This window comes from Echiichthys vipera, assembly GCF_963691815.1.
Source record: "Echiichthys vipera genome assembly, chromosome: 4".
Lineage (NCBI taxonomy): Eukaryota > Metazoa > Chordata > Actinopteri > Perciformes > Trachinidae > Echiichthys > Echiichthys vipera.
This window is the reverse complement of record NC_139829.1, coordinates 1,314,155-1,335,212: the sequence shown is the minus strand read 5'-3', so window position 1 is coordinate 1,335,212 and position 21,058 is coordinate 1,314,155. Positions and strand designations below refer to the sequence as shown.

Here is a 21,058-nt window from a genome sequence, read left to right as displayed (position 1 = left end):
CCCTCCCCCCTGCTATCCATCATGTCCTCCACAACCTGATGACCTCAGCCCTCCCCAATGGACACCTCTACAGTGTCCTTCATGCCTGACCTGGTGAAAAGACAGCTGACTAAACTACACTCTGGCAAAGCTTAAGGCCCCGATGGTGTTTTTCCCTGGGTTGCATCTCCAGAGAGTCTGTGCTGTGGAAGACCTCCTGCCTCATGCCTATGCGGAAGATGCTGCGTCCCTGTGGCCCTCAGTCGTCCCACATCATGAAGACCATGAAGAAACTCGTCCTGGAGCAGCTAAGGCCTATTGTCAGGCCCTTCACTGATCCACTACAGTTCGCTAACCAGCCCCGCCTGGGAGTTGAGGACTGCATCACCTACCCGCTGAACAGAGTCTGAAGTCATCTGGACAAGCCTGCGAGCATTGTGAGAGTCATATTCTTTGACTTCCCCAGTGCATTCAACACTATCCGTCCGGCTCTACCGGGGGAGAAGATGGCTGCGATGCAGATGGAGCCCCCATCATGGCCGGGACTGTTGATTATCTGATAGGAAGACCACAGTATGTACACCTACAGAACTGTGTGTCTGACAGGGTGGTCAGCAACACTGGGGCCCCACAGGGGACTGTCCTCTCTCCCTTTCTCTTCACCCTCTTCACCTCAGGCTTTACTATTTCACTGAATCCTGCCACCTTCAGACATTTTCTGATGACTCAGCAATAGTTGGGTGCATTGGAAAGGTGGAACTTCCTTCTCATTCATCCACAGTGCTGTACACAATCGGACACTCAGCTTCTACTGACTTCAATGGGGAAGCATAGAGCGGGTTGTTCCACTGCAGCGAAACTAGACGGTCACTGGATAAATGCTGGGCTTTGTCCCGCCCATCGGAAGCTCAGCGACTCTGGGGGTGTATGGGACAGTGGGCTGTCCCGGACTCGGCTTCTGCATGATGATTGGATGATCATAATGTCGGAGGGGGGAACCTTTTTTTTGATTGAAGGCTAAATGAGCAAATCAGTGATCTGGAAGAATAAACATCCAACAGAGCATTTTCCGAGTTTTTCATTCCATTGTTCTGAACTGATCTGGGGACTTTGCCGATCCCCAGTGACTTTGTCTTTGTTAAAAACGACTAGCGCTGTGTTTAGCGACTCTGTTCTGTCACTGCGGTGTCTTTCCCCAACGAGCAGGGGCAGCTGCAAAACTTCTCCCCTCGTCACGATCACTCACACTCCCCTTGAAAAGACGCCTAGTTGGTACGACAAGGTCACAGATCATTTTCTGGAATAGGAACAAAGGGTAGAATTTACATATAAATAAACAAACACATTTATGATGTAGGCTTCCCCTTCTTGAAAGACCAGCAGCTGCCACTGGTTAGAATGCACATGCTTCAGTCTATGATAAGTGTCAGGCATCAGTAAAGCCCTTTAACCAAACAGAGAAAACAAATACTTCAGATAGCTCTTTGGCGGTGGGTGAAATTTTAAATTAAGGAAAATAAAACTGTGAAGAAAATATATAATAACAAACTGAAATCCACATGTAGACGAGCTTCTAGTACCTGGCACGGAGGCCCTTTAAAGGTTATCTGAATTCACATAACAGTGTAAGCAAGCACAGAAAGAAAGATGAAAAAAACGTGAATTCAAAAGACATCAGAAAACACTGGATCTCAAGTAAACATGTCCACAGTGTGTTAAAATGTCCATTTAGCGATTTCTGTTTAAAACTCTTTAACAGTCAAAACATCAGCAGTCTGTCAGGACTTTAACTGCTAACGCTGCGGTCTTAAAATAAACTCCGGTCCGGGCTGGTTAAAGCACAGCTATACGGTTAGTACCACATAAACTCACAGTTATCCAGCGTGACAGCAGTTTGTCTGGGGTGAAATCCAAATCTTCCTGCAGTCATTCGGTTCTTTCGTGCGGGTGGATGTTATGAAGGCTTTTGACTAAAGAGAGCCTTTTCCTCCCTCCGTCCTTCATTGTGATGACCAGCCTGGTGGGGGACAGCAGCGCGGGTCTGAAGTCCAGGCTATAAAGGTCCGACATCACCTCTCGGTATTTCTGGGGTTCTGCCACCACCTCCAGCGTATTATCTTCGTAGATGGAGATAGGGGAGCCTCTGTACTGCAGTTTCCCTTACCTGGCGCAGGCTTCGCGTATGATTTTCTCCTTCACCTGTTGCCTGTGCAGCCTGATAATGAGCCGTGGTCTCTGCCCTGCTACGGCTTCTCGGCTAGCGTGCCTTATGCCCTGTCACATTCTGGCGGTGATTCAAAGAAGCCCTCACCGAAAACCTCCATGAGCAGGCTGAAGAAGGCTGTCAGCCGCGGCCCCTCCACTGCTTCAGGTATGCTAATGACTGATGTTCTGGTACTGGCTCCTGGACTTTAGCCAGCAGCTTAGCGTTGCTCTCTGTCGTCCAGCGTTAGCAGACGCTTGTCTTGTAGATTTGCATTTAACTTGAGGGAGCCTATCTTCTTAGCGTGGTCGGACACTGTGGTGTGGACGCGGTCAAGCTTTGCTTCGAGCGTTGAAATGGAGGCTTTGAGATCAATAGAGAGGGCCTTGAACTTAGCGGAGAGGGCTGTACGGTGCTCCTCCCAAAGGTTAGCAATAGCTGCAATGCTAATCTCGCCACCTGCCTCGTGTGCGGTGCTAGCCTTCCCCCCTGGTCTTTTACAGTCTGTCTGGTTGCATACATGGACATATTTCGGTAGTGCATCTGTTTAACAGGACAAATATTATTATTTGTTCTGACTTTCAGGGTCCTGAAATGTGAAATTATCAAAAGTTGTTGGAACGGCACTTGCAACGTGTCTACTCCTACTACTAGCTGACACTTCCAAAGCGACTTCCAATAAGTGCATTCAACAATTAGGGTACAAACCAGATGGTAGCTTCAAATAAGTTGATCTATAGAATGCTACATATATGTGTTTTTTCCCCCCATCTTCTCATCTTCTTAGCCAAGGTGCAGGTGAAAGATGCGTTTTCAGACTGCGGTGGAAGGTGTGTAGATTTTCTGCCTTTCAAATGTCGATGGGGAGCACGTTCCACTATTTGGGAGCCAGGACGGCAAACAGTCTTGAATTAGTCGAGTGACTCTGTGTCCCTCTCTGTGAGGGAGTGGCAAGCGGATTTGCCGATGCGGAGAGGGCGGGCTAAGGTGTAAGGTTAAATCATGTCCTGGATGTAAGCTGGGCCTGATCTGTTAATAGCATGATAAGCAAGTGCTAGTGTCTGGAAACGGATGCGAGCAGCTACATGAAGCCAGTTAAGGGAGCAGAGGAGCGGTATAGTGTGAGAGAACTTAGGTAGGTTTAAGACCAGTCGAGCCGCTGCATTCTGGATGAGCCGCAGAGGTCGGATGGTGCAGGCAGACCAGCCAGGAGGGAGTTACATTAGTCAAGGCGTGAGATGACAAGAGCCTGGACCAGAACCCGTGTTGCCTTCTGAGTCGGAAGAGGACATATCCTCCTGATGTTGTGCAGCATATATCTGCACAATCGGGTTGTTGCAGCAATGTTGGCGGTAGGTAGGTTCCTTGCAGTCTGCAGCCAAACCGGAAGTCCCCAATTTTCAGAAATTTAGAAAAAAACAAATGGAATGTTGTAAGGCAAAATGTGTAAATCATGCTGGAATTATTATTTTTCTTTTAATGTATTATCATTTCAGGCTGTAAAACAAAAATTGTGACTATTTCAAAGGGGTATCATGACTTTCTGTAGGCACTGTTTATTATGTGTTATTCACGCGGTTAGCCCAGAGCAAAAAGCTTATCATGTGAAGGCCCCTTTACACTCAGTGATGACATGTATCAACATTTTGGTTTTTTTATTTGCTGTGCATGGTAACTTTGATAGAATGATAAACAATTGCTAACGTCCATTAGGATAAGTCCACTGTGCATTGTGTACTATGAATGATAAGAAAAAAATAACTTTTTTAAAATCTTTAACAATGCCTGACAGTTTAAAACAGTTTACATGTTTGAAAGTATAAAAATCCTATCTGAGAAAATGGTTTTACATATAAAAATATTTCCATGTTTACACCAAAGAGTTTATAACATATTATACCCTCTTTGTTTAAACTTTATCCTAAACAGGCTAGTGTCAGCTCTGGTTGTGTATATAGTCTGTTTCCCTGGAAACAGCCACAAGACTACAATGTCAGAGCTGGAGATGGGGTTATGCTGGCCAAAAACAGCGTGAGCACCATTTTTCCGAAACACAGAGCTTGTGTAAACAGAATGTTTTGACCTCTTAGTATTAAAGTTAACTATGGACGCAAAATCCAAGCAGTTGTCAGTGGAGGAGACAAACTGTTTTCCTTGGAGTATGGTTGTTGTCAGAGTCACAGAACAATCTAGAGGGAGCCTTGGAGAAATCCCCATTTAATGTATACAGACACGGCGTGACTTCTAGATCACCGGGGGTATAAACTCGCCCCCAGCTTGGCTCTAAGCTACTGGGATATGATGCTGCAGTCTTCAACCAACGTTGTTACTAAACCTGGTAAGTTACACTTTTCAAATGTTTCACCTTCTTGCAAACGAAGTATACATTTCTAAGCTCTTTGGTTTACCAATTTAACGCACACATGCATGCACGCACGCACACACACACACACACACACACAAACACACACGCATAAAGTATATAATATATTTGTTGTGTTAACACCACAGAACAGCACTAATGTATTACTTGTGTTTTCAGCTGCTGGAAGTGAGGACCCAGGATCCGTCTGAACTGTAGCATTAAAATGGATCAAGGGCCGGCGCAATATTCTCCCCCTACAAGCATCAATCTGATCCATTTTGAGAGAAAAATTAATAAGTATGAAAATATATTAGAGCAGGGCTATTCAATTAATTTGAATTGAGGGTTGATGAAAATAATCCAAAATGAGGGGGCGGAAAATACAGGCGTCACATTAATGAATATTGTAAAACATTACAGCGACATAGCAGTGCATATATTGTCTTTATTTTATCAATATAAATAGTTGCAATAGGCCTTAAAGTGCAACAGCATAACAGCTGATCAAAGCAAGTAGTGATAAGCCAACTCAAAGCCACAACCTTGTCAAAAAAAATCTTTATTAAATGAACAAACCGGTAACCAAAGGTTTTCACTCAATTATTGGACTAAATTACAATTTTGAGGCTCTAGTCCTTAACTTGAGTACTTCATTGTCATGCTACTTTATTATTCTACTCCACTACAAATCAGTGGAAATATTCTACTTTTTACTCTACTACATTTATCTGATTACTTCAGTTACTAGTTACTTTACCAGGCTTACAAGCAAATATGAAACATTAGTTTATTCATCAAAAACTGGACTGACAAAAATGAACGTAACGTAAATGCAGAGTGTTTTTTACAGTTCAGTGGGAACGTGGTGTTGAAGTTAGCATGATTTTTCTTCAAATGCCTTCTCAACTTATACTGTTTACACACCGATATGGCTGCAGAGTAAACACAGTGACAGAAACTGAAACTTCTCTGTCCATTCTCTGGTGAACTGACTGTTTCCAAGAGGATTCAGAAACCCAAGAGCGTAGCGGGAGCGCGCGGAGCGATTGGCGTTGTGGAGCAAGTCTCCCAGCGAGCCGGTATTTGACGTGCTGAGATCAGAGAGGACAGCAGTCAACATCGGCCACCACTGCCAGTGTTTTTTATTGTTTTGTCTTTTCAATAAAGCTTTGCTATTTCAGCATGTTCCTTCCGATGTCTCTTTTATTCTCGAAGACGCTATTTAACGCTATAAGTGACTATACATTTGTTAATTCCATGTTAATATTGCACTGTATACCAATAGCAATAAGCAGTCAGAATCAAACGGCGGTCATTGATTTCTTGACAATTTTATCTTGCCATCAGTGCTTCAGTCGGAGGCAGTCCAACATCTGTTCCTCAACAAGCTGATAGATGTGGCTCTGGTGTGGCATCAGAACTTTCCCAAACCCTCGCCCGCCCCCTCCAGGTTTCTCCACTGCTCCGTTCATGCCATCAAGAACACAAGGAGGAAGATGGAGGACAAACATTTGGCCCTGGCCGAGTTTAACCAGCTCTTTGGAATCATGGTACAAGACATTCACTGAAACAATGCTTTTCACAGGTTCTCTTAACAAAACACCTTCAGATGAATAAAACTTATCTTATTTGGCATCTTTTTTCTCTCTCTCTATACCATGGTCCAGGACGGAGTAGAGCGTGCCTACTATGCTGTGTTTGACGGCCATGGAGGAGTGGATGCCGCCACCTATGCTGCCACTCACCTCCATGTTGCTCTGAGTAAACAGGAGACACTGCGGAGTGACACAGCCACAGCCTTTAAAGCCGCCTACAAACACACTGATGACGCTTTCAGGGGCAAAGCCAAGAGAGAGGTACTGAATCAGCATTGCTCCAACATCCTTAACACAAAGCTTTCAGCCGGCATATAAATGTCATAATCTCAGTGAATATCAGTTAATATACCGATTTATAATCGGGGCTGCTGTATGGCTGAGTAGTAGAAGACTAGAATTGGCTATTTACGTGAATTTACAATTTACTTTAATGCATTTACCATTACTTCTATGCCTCATTTTGCCGTGAAAGGATTAATTACAACCCTGTTCCAAAAAAGGGACACTGTGTAAAATAAAAATAAAAACAGGTTTCAGTGATTTGCAAATCAAATTGAAACCTTATATGTAATTGAAAATAGCACAAAGACAAAAGTATTGAAACCATAGGTGGCGCTATTAAGAAGCTAGGGGAATCTTAATTTCCCCAAAATTGTCACAGGAAAAATAAATCCCTAAATAAATTCACTTTTTTTTTTGTTTCAAATTTTATATTAAGATGAAGTTAAAGAAACATAAAAACACACACTTTCAAGATGCTATTTATTTATATCTTTTTTTAATTAATATGAAAGATGTTATTTGACAGGCGCAGGCTACCTGCATCATTCCATATGTAGCCTACCTAGCGTAGAAGCTAACGGTTTCGCCTCGCTAGTAGCTACCTAGCTATTCATGGACATGCAGCTGGCGTTATCGGAGCCTGAAAACGGTATCTTTTTAAACCAGGTCTCAGAGTGGGAAGATTTTAAAACGCCCCCTGTGGCGTTGACGTCTCGACGGCGAAGCTGCATACTTTGTTAAACTATTCTGTCATATCCCCGCCTTGGACCTCTAACCCCCGCGCCGTCACATAACAACAACTGTGCTGCTGCGAGAGGAGAGAGATGGACCCATAGACTGTATACTGAACTGTATTACGACCGACATGCATGGGAATAAATTAGGCCGGCAATATTTGTCTCCTTTTTCCCTGAAGTCGCCAAATTGGTTTCTAGACTCTTTTTATAAATATAGTTTCTAAGAAGGTGTGAAAAGTCTCTAAATTTAGTGAGAAAGTGCCCGCCTGTGAGTGCTTTGGGATGGGGAAGGGGCTCACAGCAGCCCCCACTGCTCGTTCAGGACACTAACTACAAGGTGATTTATGCATCAGAGTCCAAAACACCACAAAAATCTCCAATAACACCAGAAACAGTCGACAGATTTCTCTCTAGGATGGATGAGGATTGGGGAAGTCTTCAGATTTGGTGAGAAAATCTCCGGTGTTTGTTTACAGCTCTTTCTGTGTATTCTTCTCCGTTGTTGGTGTATTTCTGTGGCAGTTACAGCGCCACATCCAGGCCTTTGGACGCAGATATTTCGAAATGCCGAGGCCGTGTGGACGGAGAACTTTTTAAGAACGGAGAAATAAAAGTTTTTTTCGATCGTGCGGACCTACCCTGAGAGAATTAAACCTGAGGAAATGGTTCCCAAATACGACATAAAGGCCCTGCAGCAACCGTTGCTTCATTAAGGTAAAATTATTAATTGATTAGGCTTCTAATTAATAATTACTTCTGGGCTAAAACAGAAAATTGAGTAGAGAATTAATGGAAATATTCTGCTGCGACATCTCAGTTTGATGAACATCAGCCATAATATAGAAGAAGAAGTCCCGCAATGGGGAAGTTCATTTTTTTCACTCTATTATTGTTATTCATGTTACACTCACACAGGCCCGAAATACACACACATGCACAAACAGGATCTATATACATGCAATTAATGGAGAGATGTTAGAGCGAAGGGGCTGCCAGTGACTGGCGCCCCGAGCAGTTGGGAGTTTGGTGCCTTGCTAAACAGCACCTCGGCAGTGCCCAGGAGATGAACTGGCACCTCTCCAGCCACCAGTCCACGCTCCATTCATGGTCCACACAGGGACTCGAATCGGCAACCAGGCTGGGAACTGGAGGGTTGCCGGTTCCCAGCCATGTCACATATGGACTGAGCAGTAATTGGGATAGCAAAGTGGGCACAGAACTAGCACAGTACATGTCATTTAGCCACTTTTCGACACAGAGAAGTTCATTGTTTCTCATATATAGGCCATGTGTGGCGCTCCACCACAGAATCAGAATCAGAATCAAGAATCAGAGTACCACCGATTGATTCTTTTTGGGTTTTTTTTGTTTCTTTCAACGCGCTATTCAATTGTGATGAAATATAAATATTATTGCTTCATCATTCATCTGTGTGTGTGTGTGTGTGTGTGTGTGTGTGTGTGTGTGTGTGTGTGTGTGTGTGTGTGTGTGTGTGTGTGTGTGTGTGTGTGTGTGTGTGTGTGTGTGTGTGTGTGTGTGTGTGTGTGTGTGTGTGTGTGTGAGAATCATCTTTAGTTGAATAGAGAGATAATAATAATAGCTTATTTTGTACAGCACTTACGTATGCTGAGACAAAAGGCTTCATGGACCTTGGTACTCTGAGGGAGACAGAAAGCATGTTGATCACTTAACATTTAATAAGACTCAACTTGGGTTTTTCACCATACTTACAAATGTTTTATCACTTATCACACACACATTTTTATCACATGCTAAATGGTTAATGTAAAGTAATCAATGCAGCGCGCCTAGCGCAGTCGCCCATCATCCATGTTATATCAAAACAGAGGCCGATGCTAATGGGGACTATGCAGGACTTTTCTTCTCCATAAAGTGATGAAATGATCAAGAATGATTATATGATGAAGTAATGAAGGCCGTAAAGTTACGTGGCAATGGGCGTAAAGTTACCTTCTGTACACTCCGTCTGTTGTGCCTTGGCACACTCCTGAAAGCTATACTTCTACTTACTATTTCATCTGCAGGTCTAGTAGTTACCTCAACCTTAGGGAGTAAGATCGCTAAAGCAGATGTCTTTTCTAAAGGAGTGGTTTAAGCTCCTTATTGGGAGATTGGGTGTATAACCTGTCTTTAGAGTAGGTACACTGGAAAAGGACTCTGAACGTCTAACTGTGCCTTTGTGTGATGAGACCTCAGCATTTAAATTCTGTTCTATTTGTGATATATATGATTCTGAGATGTCACCTAATTAATAGGTAACTTCTGAGCTAAACCCTGAGTTGGGCTTGACTCTCTGTCTATTACTTGGTTTCCTGGGTCATGGGTTGGACATTCTGCCGGGGCTGGGTCATTATTTGGATCCAGCCCTTCACGCAATGCTGCTTCCTCGCTGGTCCTCCCAACTTTCTGCTTCCTGGCAATCTCCACATCAGACAGCACATTAGTGTCAGTAGATGAATCTGCAGCGTTTTGCTTTTACTATCGCCTGACTCTGTTTCCTTTGGATCAGCTGCTAAGGGGAGTGAGCAACCAATGATCTTTTGGGCTGTGTTAACAACCCTTTGGAAGGTCAGCCACTGTGCAGCTGGCAAACCACACACACATGCAGTAAGTCAGGATGCTTTCTATGGAGCAACGATAGAAAGACACCAAAAGTTTCTGAGTCAGATTGTTATTCCTGAGAACTCTCAGGAAGTACAGTCTCTGTTGTGCTTTCTTGATGGTGGTTGTGGTGTTAATGTTCCAAGTTAAGTCCTCCTGTATGTGCACACCGCAAAACCGGAAATTCGTTACCCTTTCCACCTGTTTACCCCCGATGAATAGGGGTTGAGGGTCTGTTTTGGCTTTTCTCCTGAAGTCTATGACCAGCTCCTTGGTCTTGGAGGTGTTCAGTACAAGGTTATTGTCTGAACACCACATTGACAGCTGCTCCACCTCGTCCCGGTAAGTCGACTCATCTCCCCCCGAGATGAGCCCCACAACTGTGGTATCATCAGCAAACTTGATGATGCCCTTGCTGTTGTGTGCAGCTGTGCAGTCATGCGGGTAGAGGGTATAGACTAGGGGGCTCCGCACACAGCCCTGAGGCGAGCTGATGTTTAGGCTAAGGGCTGTGGAGAGAAACACTTTCAGGCCATGTTTTAACCGTTCTGGTTTCGGTAGAAGCACTTTTCCTGCGAGGGGTGTATTCTGGTATTAAATGCAGGGTCATGTGGTCTGACTGACCGAGGTGAGGAAGTGGTTTAGCCCTGAAGCCTTGTTTAATGTTGGAATAAACCTTGTCTAGTGTGTTGACTCCCCTGGTAGCACATTTAACATGCTGATGGAGTTTTGGGAGTGCAGTCTTTAAATCCACATGATTAAACTCCCCAGCAATGATGAGAATAGTGTCATAAATGTTCGAGTGCCAAGTTAGCATTAGCATCCGGAGGTTAGCATCACAACGTTGAACTCAAGACAGTTACATACTTCAGATGTGGCGAGCAGTGGCTGTTTATTGTCCTAGTGTCAGTGCACCAGCAGTTGTTAACATAAATGCAAAGCCCCCCTCCGTGGCTCTTACTGGGGTCTCTAGTCCTGTCGTGCCGGAATGTTGTTTGACCTGCTAGCTCAATAGCTGTATCCGGAATGGAGATTAAGCCAAGACTCTGATGAGCAGCATTCAGCAATCCTTCACAAAGTTGTTGTTTGCAACCTGTAGTCTTAGTTCGTACATTTTGTTCGCCAGTGGTCTTGTGTTTGTGAGGAAGATACTCGAAGTGGCAGTTTGTGTGGCTGCTTCCTTAGCATTAGCAACAGGCCAGCTCTGCATACCCGTTTTTGTTTTCGATCCCGGCACTGCCTCCGGCACCTCCCTGCTGGAATGGTAATCCAGGTTGAGCCGGGGTGCCTAGCTATATCCACGGGTATTTCGTGCAAGCGAATAAAGTCAGTTGTAACAGACCGCTTGCTATGTAAACCTATTCCTAAGAGATCCTGCCTTTCATTCTCAGGAGACTTTTAGCTAATCAGTTGTATGCACTCCAAGCACCCTTTCTTTTTGTCAGTGTTGGGTCAGTTAGCATCTCATTACGATGTTGTTGATAGAGACCACACAGTACCCAGTTTCTATCCGTTTTAGGCTACTTAGGGTACGTCCACACGATCGAAAACAACCATTTTTTTCTCCTTCGTTCTTAAAAAGTTGTCCGTCCACACAGACTCGACATAAGAAATATCTGTAATGCACATGCCAGGCCTGGATGTGGCACTGTAACTGCCACAGAAATACACCAACAAGGAGAAGAAGAGACAAGGAAACGCTGTGTAGAATGCAAACACTGTGGACTGTTTCTGTTGTTATTTGAGACTTTTGTGGTGTTTTGGGTGCTACTGTGAGCCCCTTCCCCATCCCAAAGCACTCACAGGTGGGTATTTTCTCACTAGATATAGAGACTTTTCACACCTTCTTAGCAACTTTAATTAGAAAAAGACACTAGAGACCAATTTAGCAACTTATTCAGACCATTAGGGAAAAGGGAGAAATATATGGTGGGCCTTATTAATTCCCATGCATGTTGCTCAGAGTACAGTAAAATATATATAACTGTATACAGTCTATGAGTCTGTCTCTGTCCTCTCACGCAACAGCACTGTTGTTATGTGACGCTGCCGGGGTTAGAGGTCCGAGGTGGGGCGATGACGGTATAGCTAAACAATGTTTGCATGTGTATGGAGTTTACAAATCTTCCCACTCTGGGATCCGGTTTCAAGAGATCCCTTTTTCGTAGCTGAGATGGACCAACTCCTGTCTCTCAGCGTACAACACAAATGACTGATATCTGTAATTTATAATAAGATTGCTCTTCTGAGCCTTCTGTATCGCCTAAAAATGCATGGGAAAAGGATTTGGGCGTAGACATTACTGAGGTACAGTGGAGGGACATTCTAGAACTGGTTCACAAATCCTCGATTTCTGCCAGGCATGGCCTATTACAGTGGAAGTTGCTTCATAGAGCCCATTTCACCAATGCTAAATTGGCTAAAATATACCCTAGTCACAATGATGCTTGTAACCGTGGTAAGCAGTCCCCAGCCAACCACACACACATGTTCTGGACGTGCCCGAAGCTTGCTGAATTTTAGTCCGATATATTCCATTGTTATGCTGATGATCCACAATTGTATTTGTCGATCGAACCAGAAGAAACCGATCCGTTAGATAAACTTAAAATGTGCATTAAGGAAATAAAAAGCCAAATGACCTGCAATCTTCTGATGTTGAACTCAGATAAAACTGAAGTTATTGTACTTGGCCCCGAAGGCCTCCGAATCTCAATTTCTAAAGATATTGTTACTCTGGATGATGTTGTGTTGTCCTCCAGCACCATAGTAAGGAATCTGGGTCGCCTTCGATTCTTACATAAAACTAACGACAAGGACTGCATATTTTCACCTGTGTAATATTGAGAAAATTAGGAACATTGTGTCTCAAAAGATGCAGAAAAACTATTCCATGCATTTGTTACCTATAGACTGGACTATTGCAACTCTTTATCAGGCTGCGCCAATAAGTCTGTTAAGAGTCTTCAGTTGGTCCAAAATGCTGCAGCTCGTGTACTAACTAAAACAAATAGAAGAGAACATATTTTTCCTGTTATAGCTTCTTTGCACTGGCTACCGGTAAAATCTAGAATAGAATTTAAAATCCTTCTTTTTACCTACATAGCTCTCATTGGTCAGGCTCCGTCGTATCTTAAAGAGCTCATAGTACTGTATTATCCGACTCGATCGCTGCGCTCTGAGAATGCAGGACTACTTGTCGTTCCTAGAGTCCCCAAAAGTAGAATGGGAGGCAGAGCCTTCAGCTACCAAGCACCTGTCCCGTGGAACCGACTCAAAAGTGTTTTGCGGGAGGCAGACACTGTCCCCATATTTAAGAGTGAACTTAAAACTTTCCTCTTCGATAAAGTTTACAGCTAGGGCTTACGAGCCCTTAGCTACGTTGTTATTTTTAAGCTGATTTTGTCACTATAACTTAAATTGAATTGAATTGGATTGAATTGCACTGCTTGGTCCCAGGAAGCAAATGGCTAGCTCATTTGCTAGGTAGCTGGATGGCGAGCCGGATTGTGGTGGGGCAGGAAATAATTTGAAAGAGTGTCTAACTGGACTTTTATAAATTTAATATGTGTATTTACATTTTTTAATTTACATGTGTGTATTTAGTTTACATTTTTTAAATATTTAAGAAATCATTTATAGTAAATAGTTTTAGTAATTTTAACGAAGAAATTACTGCTATGGCCACTAGGGGGCGAATTTGCCATGGCCTACAGATTTGCTTGAAACATATCCACCAACATATCCACCAAAGTTTGTGCTTCTATCACAAAAGGAAACAATTCTTGTAATTTACTGAGCTAAACCGCCCCACAGGAGATGCACATTTTTGGGGGGCACTTCCCACACGTTTTGCCCTATTGCTTATTCTATGAATGCAAGATCCTTACAAGCTGTACCTGGTTGTAAAGGTGACCAATCAGTCTTTCCAATAATATACAATACATCATTAGTTGGTATTATTAAAAAAGGGCAGTTTTTATTTATCATTAATTTTGCGTAAAGATAAATAGCTGCCACAGCCACTAGGGGACGATTTTGAGGTGGCCCAATATCCAGATTTGTTTGAAACATATTCACCAACACATCCATCAAATTTCATGCTTTTATCAAAAAGTGAACGATTGGTGTAAAATATTGAGTAGCTGTAGCCATAGCTTCAGAGTCCGGTGAAACACATCTCTGAAATTCAGAAGCTCAATAAAGGAGCAGTGTACACAATGTTATTTTTGAAAACGGGGAGACGGCGAAATGTCAGTTTATGAAAATAGCCGGCCACGTGTAAACATAGCTTTATTACCTTTCATTAAGTTTAGAGGCATACAACCGGAAGATAGTAATTCTAGTTGTATTGTACTTCAGCTTTTATAGTTTTCACTTTGAGTTTGGGTTCCTTTAAACACAAGTCTTTTTAATTTAATGTAAGCCGTGTGGCATCCAATTATTGAATCATGTCCAACCCACAAAGATGCAATGGTAGGTTTGTTTAGCTAGCTGCCGTTATGTGTTGCCATTCAGAACTCCTGCCACTGGATTAAAATGATGGGTTATGTGTGTGTGTCGCCAGCGTTTGCGGAGTGGTACTACAGGCCTGGCAGTGCTGGTCCAGGGACAGGAGCTGACTGTTGCCTGGCTGGGAGATTCTCAAGCAATACTGGTCAGAAAGGGAGTAGCTGTCACACTCATGGACCCCCATAAACCAGACAGAGAGGCAAGCATAGCACACGCACAGCTTTCTATTATCTGAATCCAAATAGGGATTCATCCACAAGATCAATCAACATGAATATAGCAAAATGTATTTTGTGTAACATATTTCTCAGAGTTATTGTATCAGATCGTACGAGTGCACAGGCGCATGCGCGAAAGCTGCATGTTGCCTGTTACTACTCTAGCCCTTGTTCGCGTTTTTAAAACTTTCTTTTATTCTCTTTTGTTTGTTATGTTTCTTCACTTTAACTTATGTGAAATTCTGCCCTCTGAAATTAGGTTGCTTTCGATTGTTTTCGTGTTTCTTTTTTTGCTGTTTTTATCAATGCCGCTTCCACCGGGACACGCTGCCTTTGTTTACTCCGGAGAACAGCTGATCATGCTAATGCCGGCCGGCATAGCGGCGTGACCAGCTGATATTCCACCCGAACTCTGGAGAAAAACACACCGGGGATGCGGAGGTGGGAAGCAACGTCGAGAGTCCCTGTGCTGTGGATGACGTCCTGCCTCGTGCCTGTGCCGAAGACTCCATGTCCCAGTGGCCCTCAGGACTACAGACCGGTGGCCCTGACGTCCCACATCATGAAGACCTTGTCAGGCCCTTCACTGATCCACTACAGTTCGCTTACCAGTCCCGCCTGGGAGTTGAAACTACCTGCTGAACAAACTCTACAGTTATCTGGACAAGCTTGCGAGCACTGTGAGAGTCATGTTTTTGACTTCTCCAGTGCATTCAACACCATCCGTCCGGCTCTAATGGGTGAAAAGATGGCTGCGATGCAGGTGGAGGCCCCCATCGTGTCCTGTGGATTACCTGATGGGCAGACCACAGTATGTACACCTACAAAACTGTGTAATGGTAAATGGACTTGTACTTATATAGCGCCATTCTAGTCTTCTGACTACTAAAGGCGCTTTCACAGTGTTTGTCACATTCACCGCCACTCTCTCGAATGGAAGACGACCCACTCTACCACTGAGCCACAGTCGCCCCTGTGTCTGACAGGGTGGTCAGCAACACTGCGGCCCAAAGGGACTTTCCTCTGAAATGATGCACATCCTCAGATAGAATAAATGGTGAGAAAGTGTTTAGATGGTAAAGTCTGACTCTTTTGTCCTCCACTGTCCAGGATGAGAAACAGAGAATTGAGGATCTTGGTGGCTGTATCACCTTCATGGGTTGCTGGCGTGTTAATGGAACCTATGCTGTATCCAGAGCTATAGGTAAGTCAATCACAACCAACAAGAGCAGAGAAATGTGCATTTGTGTGACATCCTCCTTAAATTTTGGACTTGATACAGCGAATTCTTATATACTGATCTTTTTTTACCTAAACTACAGATAGAACAGGCCAAACTGAAACAAGCACACATTGTTTTACAATACAAGTATATTTAAACACATACATACAGTATATTCCACCTTGTTCAGTCAAGTCAACAAGGTTTTGTTCAAATCTGTATTTTCAGGTCAGCTCCCTTATATTCTATAAAGCTTCTATGACATTCAAGTGAATAATCCAAACCGCCTTTTCAGTTGTTCTCTCTTAAAGTTTGACTATAAAAAACAAAAAAACTAAAAACAAAATCTACATACCACTTCAGTGTAACTAAAGTTAATGTGCATTTGACCATTTTCAGATTGATTATAAGACCTTGCATTTCTCGGGGTGGCCTGCAACTTCACTGGTTAGCGGAACGCAAACTTTAGTCACACTAGGCTAAAGTTTGACAAAAAAATAAAAATTCTAACTTAAACAGTATACGTATAGCATACGTGTTGTGTTGTGTTGAGATGTGATAAAACAACGAAAATACAGTTTCATTTCCCTGATTTACTGCTTTGTTCTGGATTACTGCGCTCGCTCTCCTTATTCATTGTAGCTCAACCCTCTCTGTCTCTCTCTCTCTCTCTCTCACACACACACGCTCATTGAGCCTCCGTTCATAACGGCCTTTTCAACCAGCTGGCAGTCTCTAAGTGACTTGACCAGTGGACTTTGCTAAGACTGGATTGGCTGTTGAAACAGGTGACGTGTGTCACGCTGCAACTTTCACCTGCGACATTTGATACGAACTGGGCTTAAAAGTGCTACTGAGTGTGTGTAGATTTTGTTCTTACCCGAGAACAAATCCCAAATAAGAAAACATTACTGAATGTTTGTCCTGAAAACAGCTAATGTGAGAGTTGAGAATAAATTCCTTCTTAAGAACGGTCGGTGAATGAGGCCCATGTATTTTTTGTTTTTCGTTTTGTCTTGTGACTACAGTCATTTTCTGCAGGCGCCTGGCTCCCTCCTTTGGACATTTAGGAAAACTGCAAAATCTAGCCTACCATTTCATTAAACAGTATAGGTATAGCATACGTGTTGTGTTGTGTTGAGATGTGATAAAACAACGAAAATATAGTTTAATTTCCCTGATTCACTGCTTTGTTCTGGATTACTGCGCTCGCTCTCCTTATTCATTGTAGCTCAGCCCTCTCTCTCTCTGTCTCTCTCTCTCTCTCCCTCTCTCTCACACACGCTCATTGAGCCTCCGTTCATAACGGCCTTTTCAACCAGCTGGCAGTCTCTAAGTGACTTGACCAGTGGACTTCGCTAAGACTGGATTGGCTGTTGAAACAGGTGACGTGTGTCACGCTGCAACTTTCACCTGCGACATTTGATACGAACTGGGCTTAAAAGTGCTCCTGAGTGTGTGTAGATTTTGTTCTTACCTGAGAACAAATCCCAAATAAGAAAACATTACTGAATGTTTGTCCTGAAAACAGCTAATGTGAGAGTTGAGAATAAATTCCTTCTTAAGAACGGTCGGTGAATGAGGCCCATGTATTTTTTGTTTTTCATTTTGTCTTCTGACTACAGTCATTTTCTGCAGGCGCCTGGCTCCCTCCTTTGGACATTTAGGAAAACTGCAAAATCTAGCCTACCATTTCATTAAACTCATTACTTTTTGAATTTATTAATCCTCTGCCGCAGTATTTTTTTATGATCTTTTTGTAATGCAATTCGCCAAAACACGGACACTGATAAAAGCTAAAATAAGCCAACAATATAATCCAGCCTATCTTTTGGTCAGTCTCTACGGTGTAAGATTAGTAACTAACCAAAGAAATCATGTGTTGATTTCTGACTTGCTGACTTGATAACAACTGTTTTGTGAGCACTTGGCATGATTGCGGTTGGTAGGCTTAGTGAAGTCAGATTTCCAAATGATATTCTGGCTTTGTTGAACTGACTTCATTGTACAAGCCTCTGCAGGCCTAGATTGAATCAGGCTGAGGTGATACTCCTGTGATTAGCTGAATATTCTAACTACACATCCACATTCATCCTCCAGGCGACTTTGACCAGAAACCCTATGTGTCTGGAGAGGCCGACTGCTCAACAACCCTGCTGTTGGGCGACGAGGACTATGTGCTTCTGGCGTGCGATGGCTTCTTTGATGCCGTCAAACCTTCAGACGTCCCTCAGATGGTCCTGGATGCACTCCGTCAGTCTGGTGACCCAGAAGGAGGAGGAGATGCTCCACTGGAACATTCCGAAGACACTGTTGGACTGAGAGTCTCTCAACATTTGGTAGGTCAAGCTAAGGCAGCCGGCTCTAGTGATAACATCACAGTGATGTTGGTCTTCTTGTGTCCACCGCAGCAGCTTCTGGCTCAAAACTCCACCATAGGACCCGCATAAGCTACTCAGGACCAAAAAAGCCAAAATGCACCACAGCAGTGAAAGGGGTCTGCTGCCCAGACAACACTGTGCCAAGCTACTGCCTGACTCAACATGCCTCAACCTGTTTTTGTCCCCAGGAGCTGTAAGACACCCTATAGACTGAAGCTGTAGTCACACTGTCACTGCTTTGTTGATTGAATTGTATTATCTCAAGATCATTTCAAAAGGTTTGTTAGATGATGCAGGTCCAGATTAACCCAGGTTCCAAGAGTTGAGCAAACCTGTGCCCAGAATTAAAAAAAACAACCAGCATCACTGCCATGTGAGCGGCATATCAACTTTTTGTGTTAGTATGTGGGTGTGTATTTCAGCAACTTCAACTGTGCCTTTACCAGTCAAGTATGACTGTATGACTATTGAAGAGTATTTTCTATCTTGCAGGAAATGACTTGGTACATTTTGCAACCGGCCTTGAGCTAAGACAGGAAAAATGAAATTGCATAGGGATCAGTAGTCAGTGCTATTGTCTCTAAGGAGTGCTAGTGTGACAAAAAATACGGTAGTATAGATGTGGAACATGTTGTTTTGTTTATTGGATCACAAACTGACAATTTTTTTTTTTTTTTTCTTAAATTAAACTTTTTTTTTTTGCCTTTGTCAAACACACAGCTTAAGGTAGACAGGAAAGGGGGAGAGAGGGGGCGACATCCAGCAAAGGGAGGTCAGATTCTAACCCCAGGTCCAGTTACCATGTGAGCTACCATGGGGCAGTAGTGACAGTATTTCTGACTGCTGTGTTTGTTTTTATATCTTGTATTAACAATCCTTAATCATGTCTTATCGAGAACATTTATAGATATTTATATTGCAATTATTTTGGAATGCAATATTCTGTATCACTGACAAGATGGTGTGCTGTTTTATAATATTTACCATCAATGGCTGTATTAAAAATAATGACAACAGAAAACAAACGATTGTGTGGTATACGTTTAACCAATGTGAAAAGATCTAAGGAGTTTGTTTTCACAGGATACGGTTATCTACCTAAATAAAATACATACTTGTAGTATTAAGAATTTTTTTTTATGAGAAATTGGGAAAAGAGTTTCATAAATGGGGACTCCCATATCAGATCATGTTTGAGAAGATAAAGATCAATTCAATCCAATTAAATTTTATTTCCAGTGCCACCTTGAACTGAAGAGAGACAGAATGGTTTCATGTTTGTATCTTTCCCGGCTGTGAAACAAAAACGAAAGTTTAAATCCTAGAAACTTTTCATGGGCTGCCATTGCGGTACTCTGACCGTGCTCTGATAAACCACTGGCTTATTGTTTTGAATCTGGACACTGAGACACCGATGGAGATGCTTAGGCAGAGGGATTACCATGTCTGCTACAAACCACAGCGTTTACGTGTTTTGCTGGAATAAGTCATCAATAGACTTCTTACTTTTGAATTGTATTTGGTAATTGACTTGAATGGAGCAGCTAGTACTGGGGCCAGTAGGTAAGTCTTTTAATAAACTCCGTGTACACTAACTATGTTGTTGGTGCCTCGGTCAATGTGTCAGGACTCTTATCATGCTACTGCAGAGGTTTGGAGTTATTTGGAGCAGTGTTAGTAGTTAAAAAAGACGTTTTAATGTGCCCAACCCGCCGCCCCGAGCTTGTCTGTGTTAGCTGAGGCAGGCTGTTAGAGACTCTCCGGAAAATCTATTTTAATAGTTGTTACACGAAAAGAATTGTCTCGATGGATTATTTGATGACCTAATTTGCCTAAAAAGACCCTGGGATGATTTTACACTGGAAAATTGCAGGTCATCCAGCTTTTTATTTCCTTATTGCACATTTGAAGTTTATATAACTTCTGGTTAGCTTCTGGTCGTCCACATTAACATCAATGTTATCAAAACATCCAGGACCACACTTCAGTCCTTTACAATAAAAGGACATATTTTTACAGCTCCAAAATATACCTTAAAGTCTTAAAGTCATTTTTAATGTAAACCACCACCTGAGCTGCTTAGGCTGACCGTCACTCTTACTGCTTTCACTCATCAGCTTCACTTTTGTTTACTAATCTGACATGTAAATGCTCATGTACAAATATGAAACTTTACTTGTAGATTCTTAGAAGTGGGTAAATAAATTCTAGTTCTACTTTGGTGCAGATCATTTTGGTGCAGTAATTCAAGCCGTTTACTCTATTTTCTCGGTCGGAAAGGTTTGTTAACTAGTGGTGCCATCGGAGAACGCTTCGGCTTTGCCACCCGGAAGAAATTTGCGGCTCCCCATCAGTCTTACCACCACAGCATTAGCCTTAAAAAATAAAAATAAAGAATCTGAATTTGTTTGACTTACATTTATCTCATAATACACAAATATCTGCTTTTGATGTGATATGCAGCCTGCTTGGATCAATACAGCTGCCTAGCATAGGATAATGTCGGAACTATTTTTGCATTTGAAAACCTGCGCAATACTATGAAGCAGGAGAGACTCATGCATTTGGCCATTATGAATGTGCATAGTGACCTTATTGATGAATGTGATGTTTCGACCCATCTTGAAGAATGTATCAGCAGGTCAACGAAGAGAAGGTCCACTTTTGGAAAAGTGTGAAAGCCCTTAGAAGGGCAAAGTGTTCTTTTTCTGAATGCTGTATGTTATAGCCTAGTGTGATGTTCCTTAATAAAGGCTTGATTTATTCATTTATTTTGTTTCATTATCATTTTCTTAACAATTAAGATGCTGCATGTGTTTATCCAGTCTAGTTTGTTAATCACTGATAAGTGTGCCCTAACCCTCCCAACAAAAATCCCGCCCCCCCCTCCCAGAAAATACACATTGTAACTTAATATTCATAATCACATCCGGGTGACC

The 21,058-nt window shown here is 42.7% G+C and overlaps 1 protein-coding gene across 3 annotated transcripts in view; it reads left to right on the top strand.

Moving 5' to 3' along the window:
* ppm1f (protein phosphatase, Mg2+/Mn2+ dependent, 1F) overlaps nt 1–20,846 on the top strand; it is a 61,531-nt gene extending 40,685 nt beyond the window's left edge. Inside the window, exons 4-9 of one of the 3 annotated variants that reach the window (XM_083912410.1) lie at nt 5,895–6,097; nt 6,215–6,403; nt 14,354–14,497; nt 15,627–15,720; nt 17,839–18,077; nt 18,153–20,846. In XM_083912410.1, coding sequence (XP_083768536.1) covers nt 5,895–6,097; nt 6,215–6,403; nt 14,354–14,497; nt 15,627–15,720; nt 17,839–18,077; nt 18,153–18,188 — 905 coding nt within the window. In that variant the 3' untranslated portion in view covers nt 18,189–20,846. Of the gene's footprint in view, nt 1–5,894; nt 6,098–6,214; nt 6,404–14,353; nt 14,498–15,626; nt 15,721–17,838 lie in introns of all 3 variants that reach the window. The other 2 variants (XM_083912409.1, XM_083912408.1) reach the window with 2 other exon arrangements.
* Nucleotides 20,847–21,058: the final 212 nt, after the last annotated feature.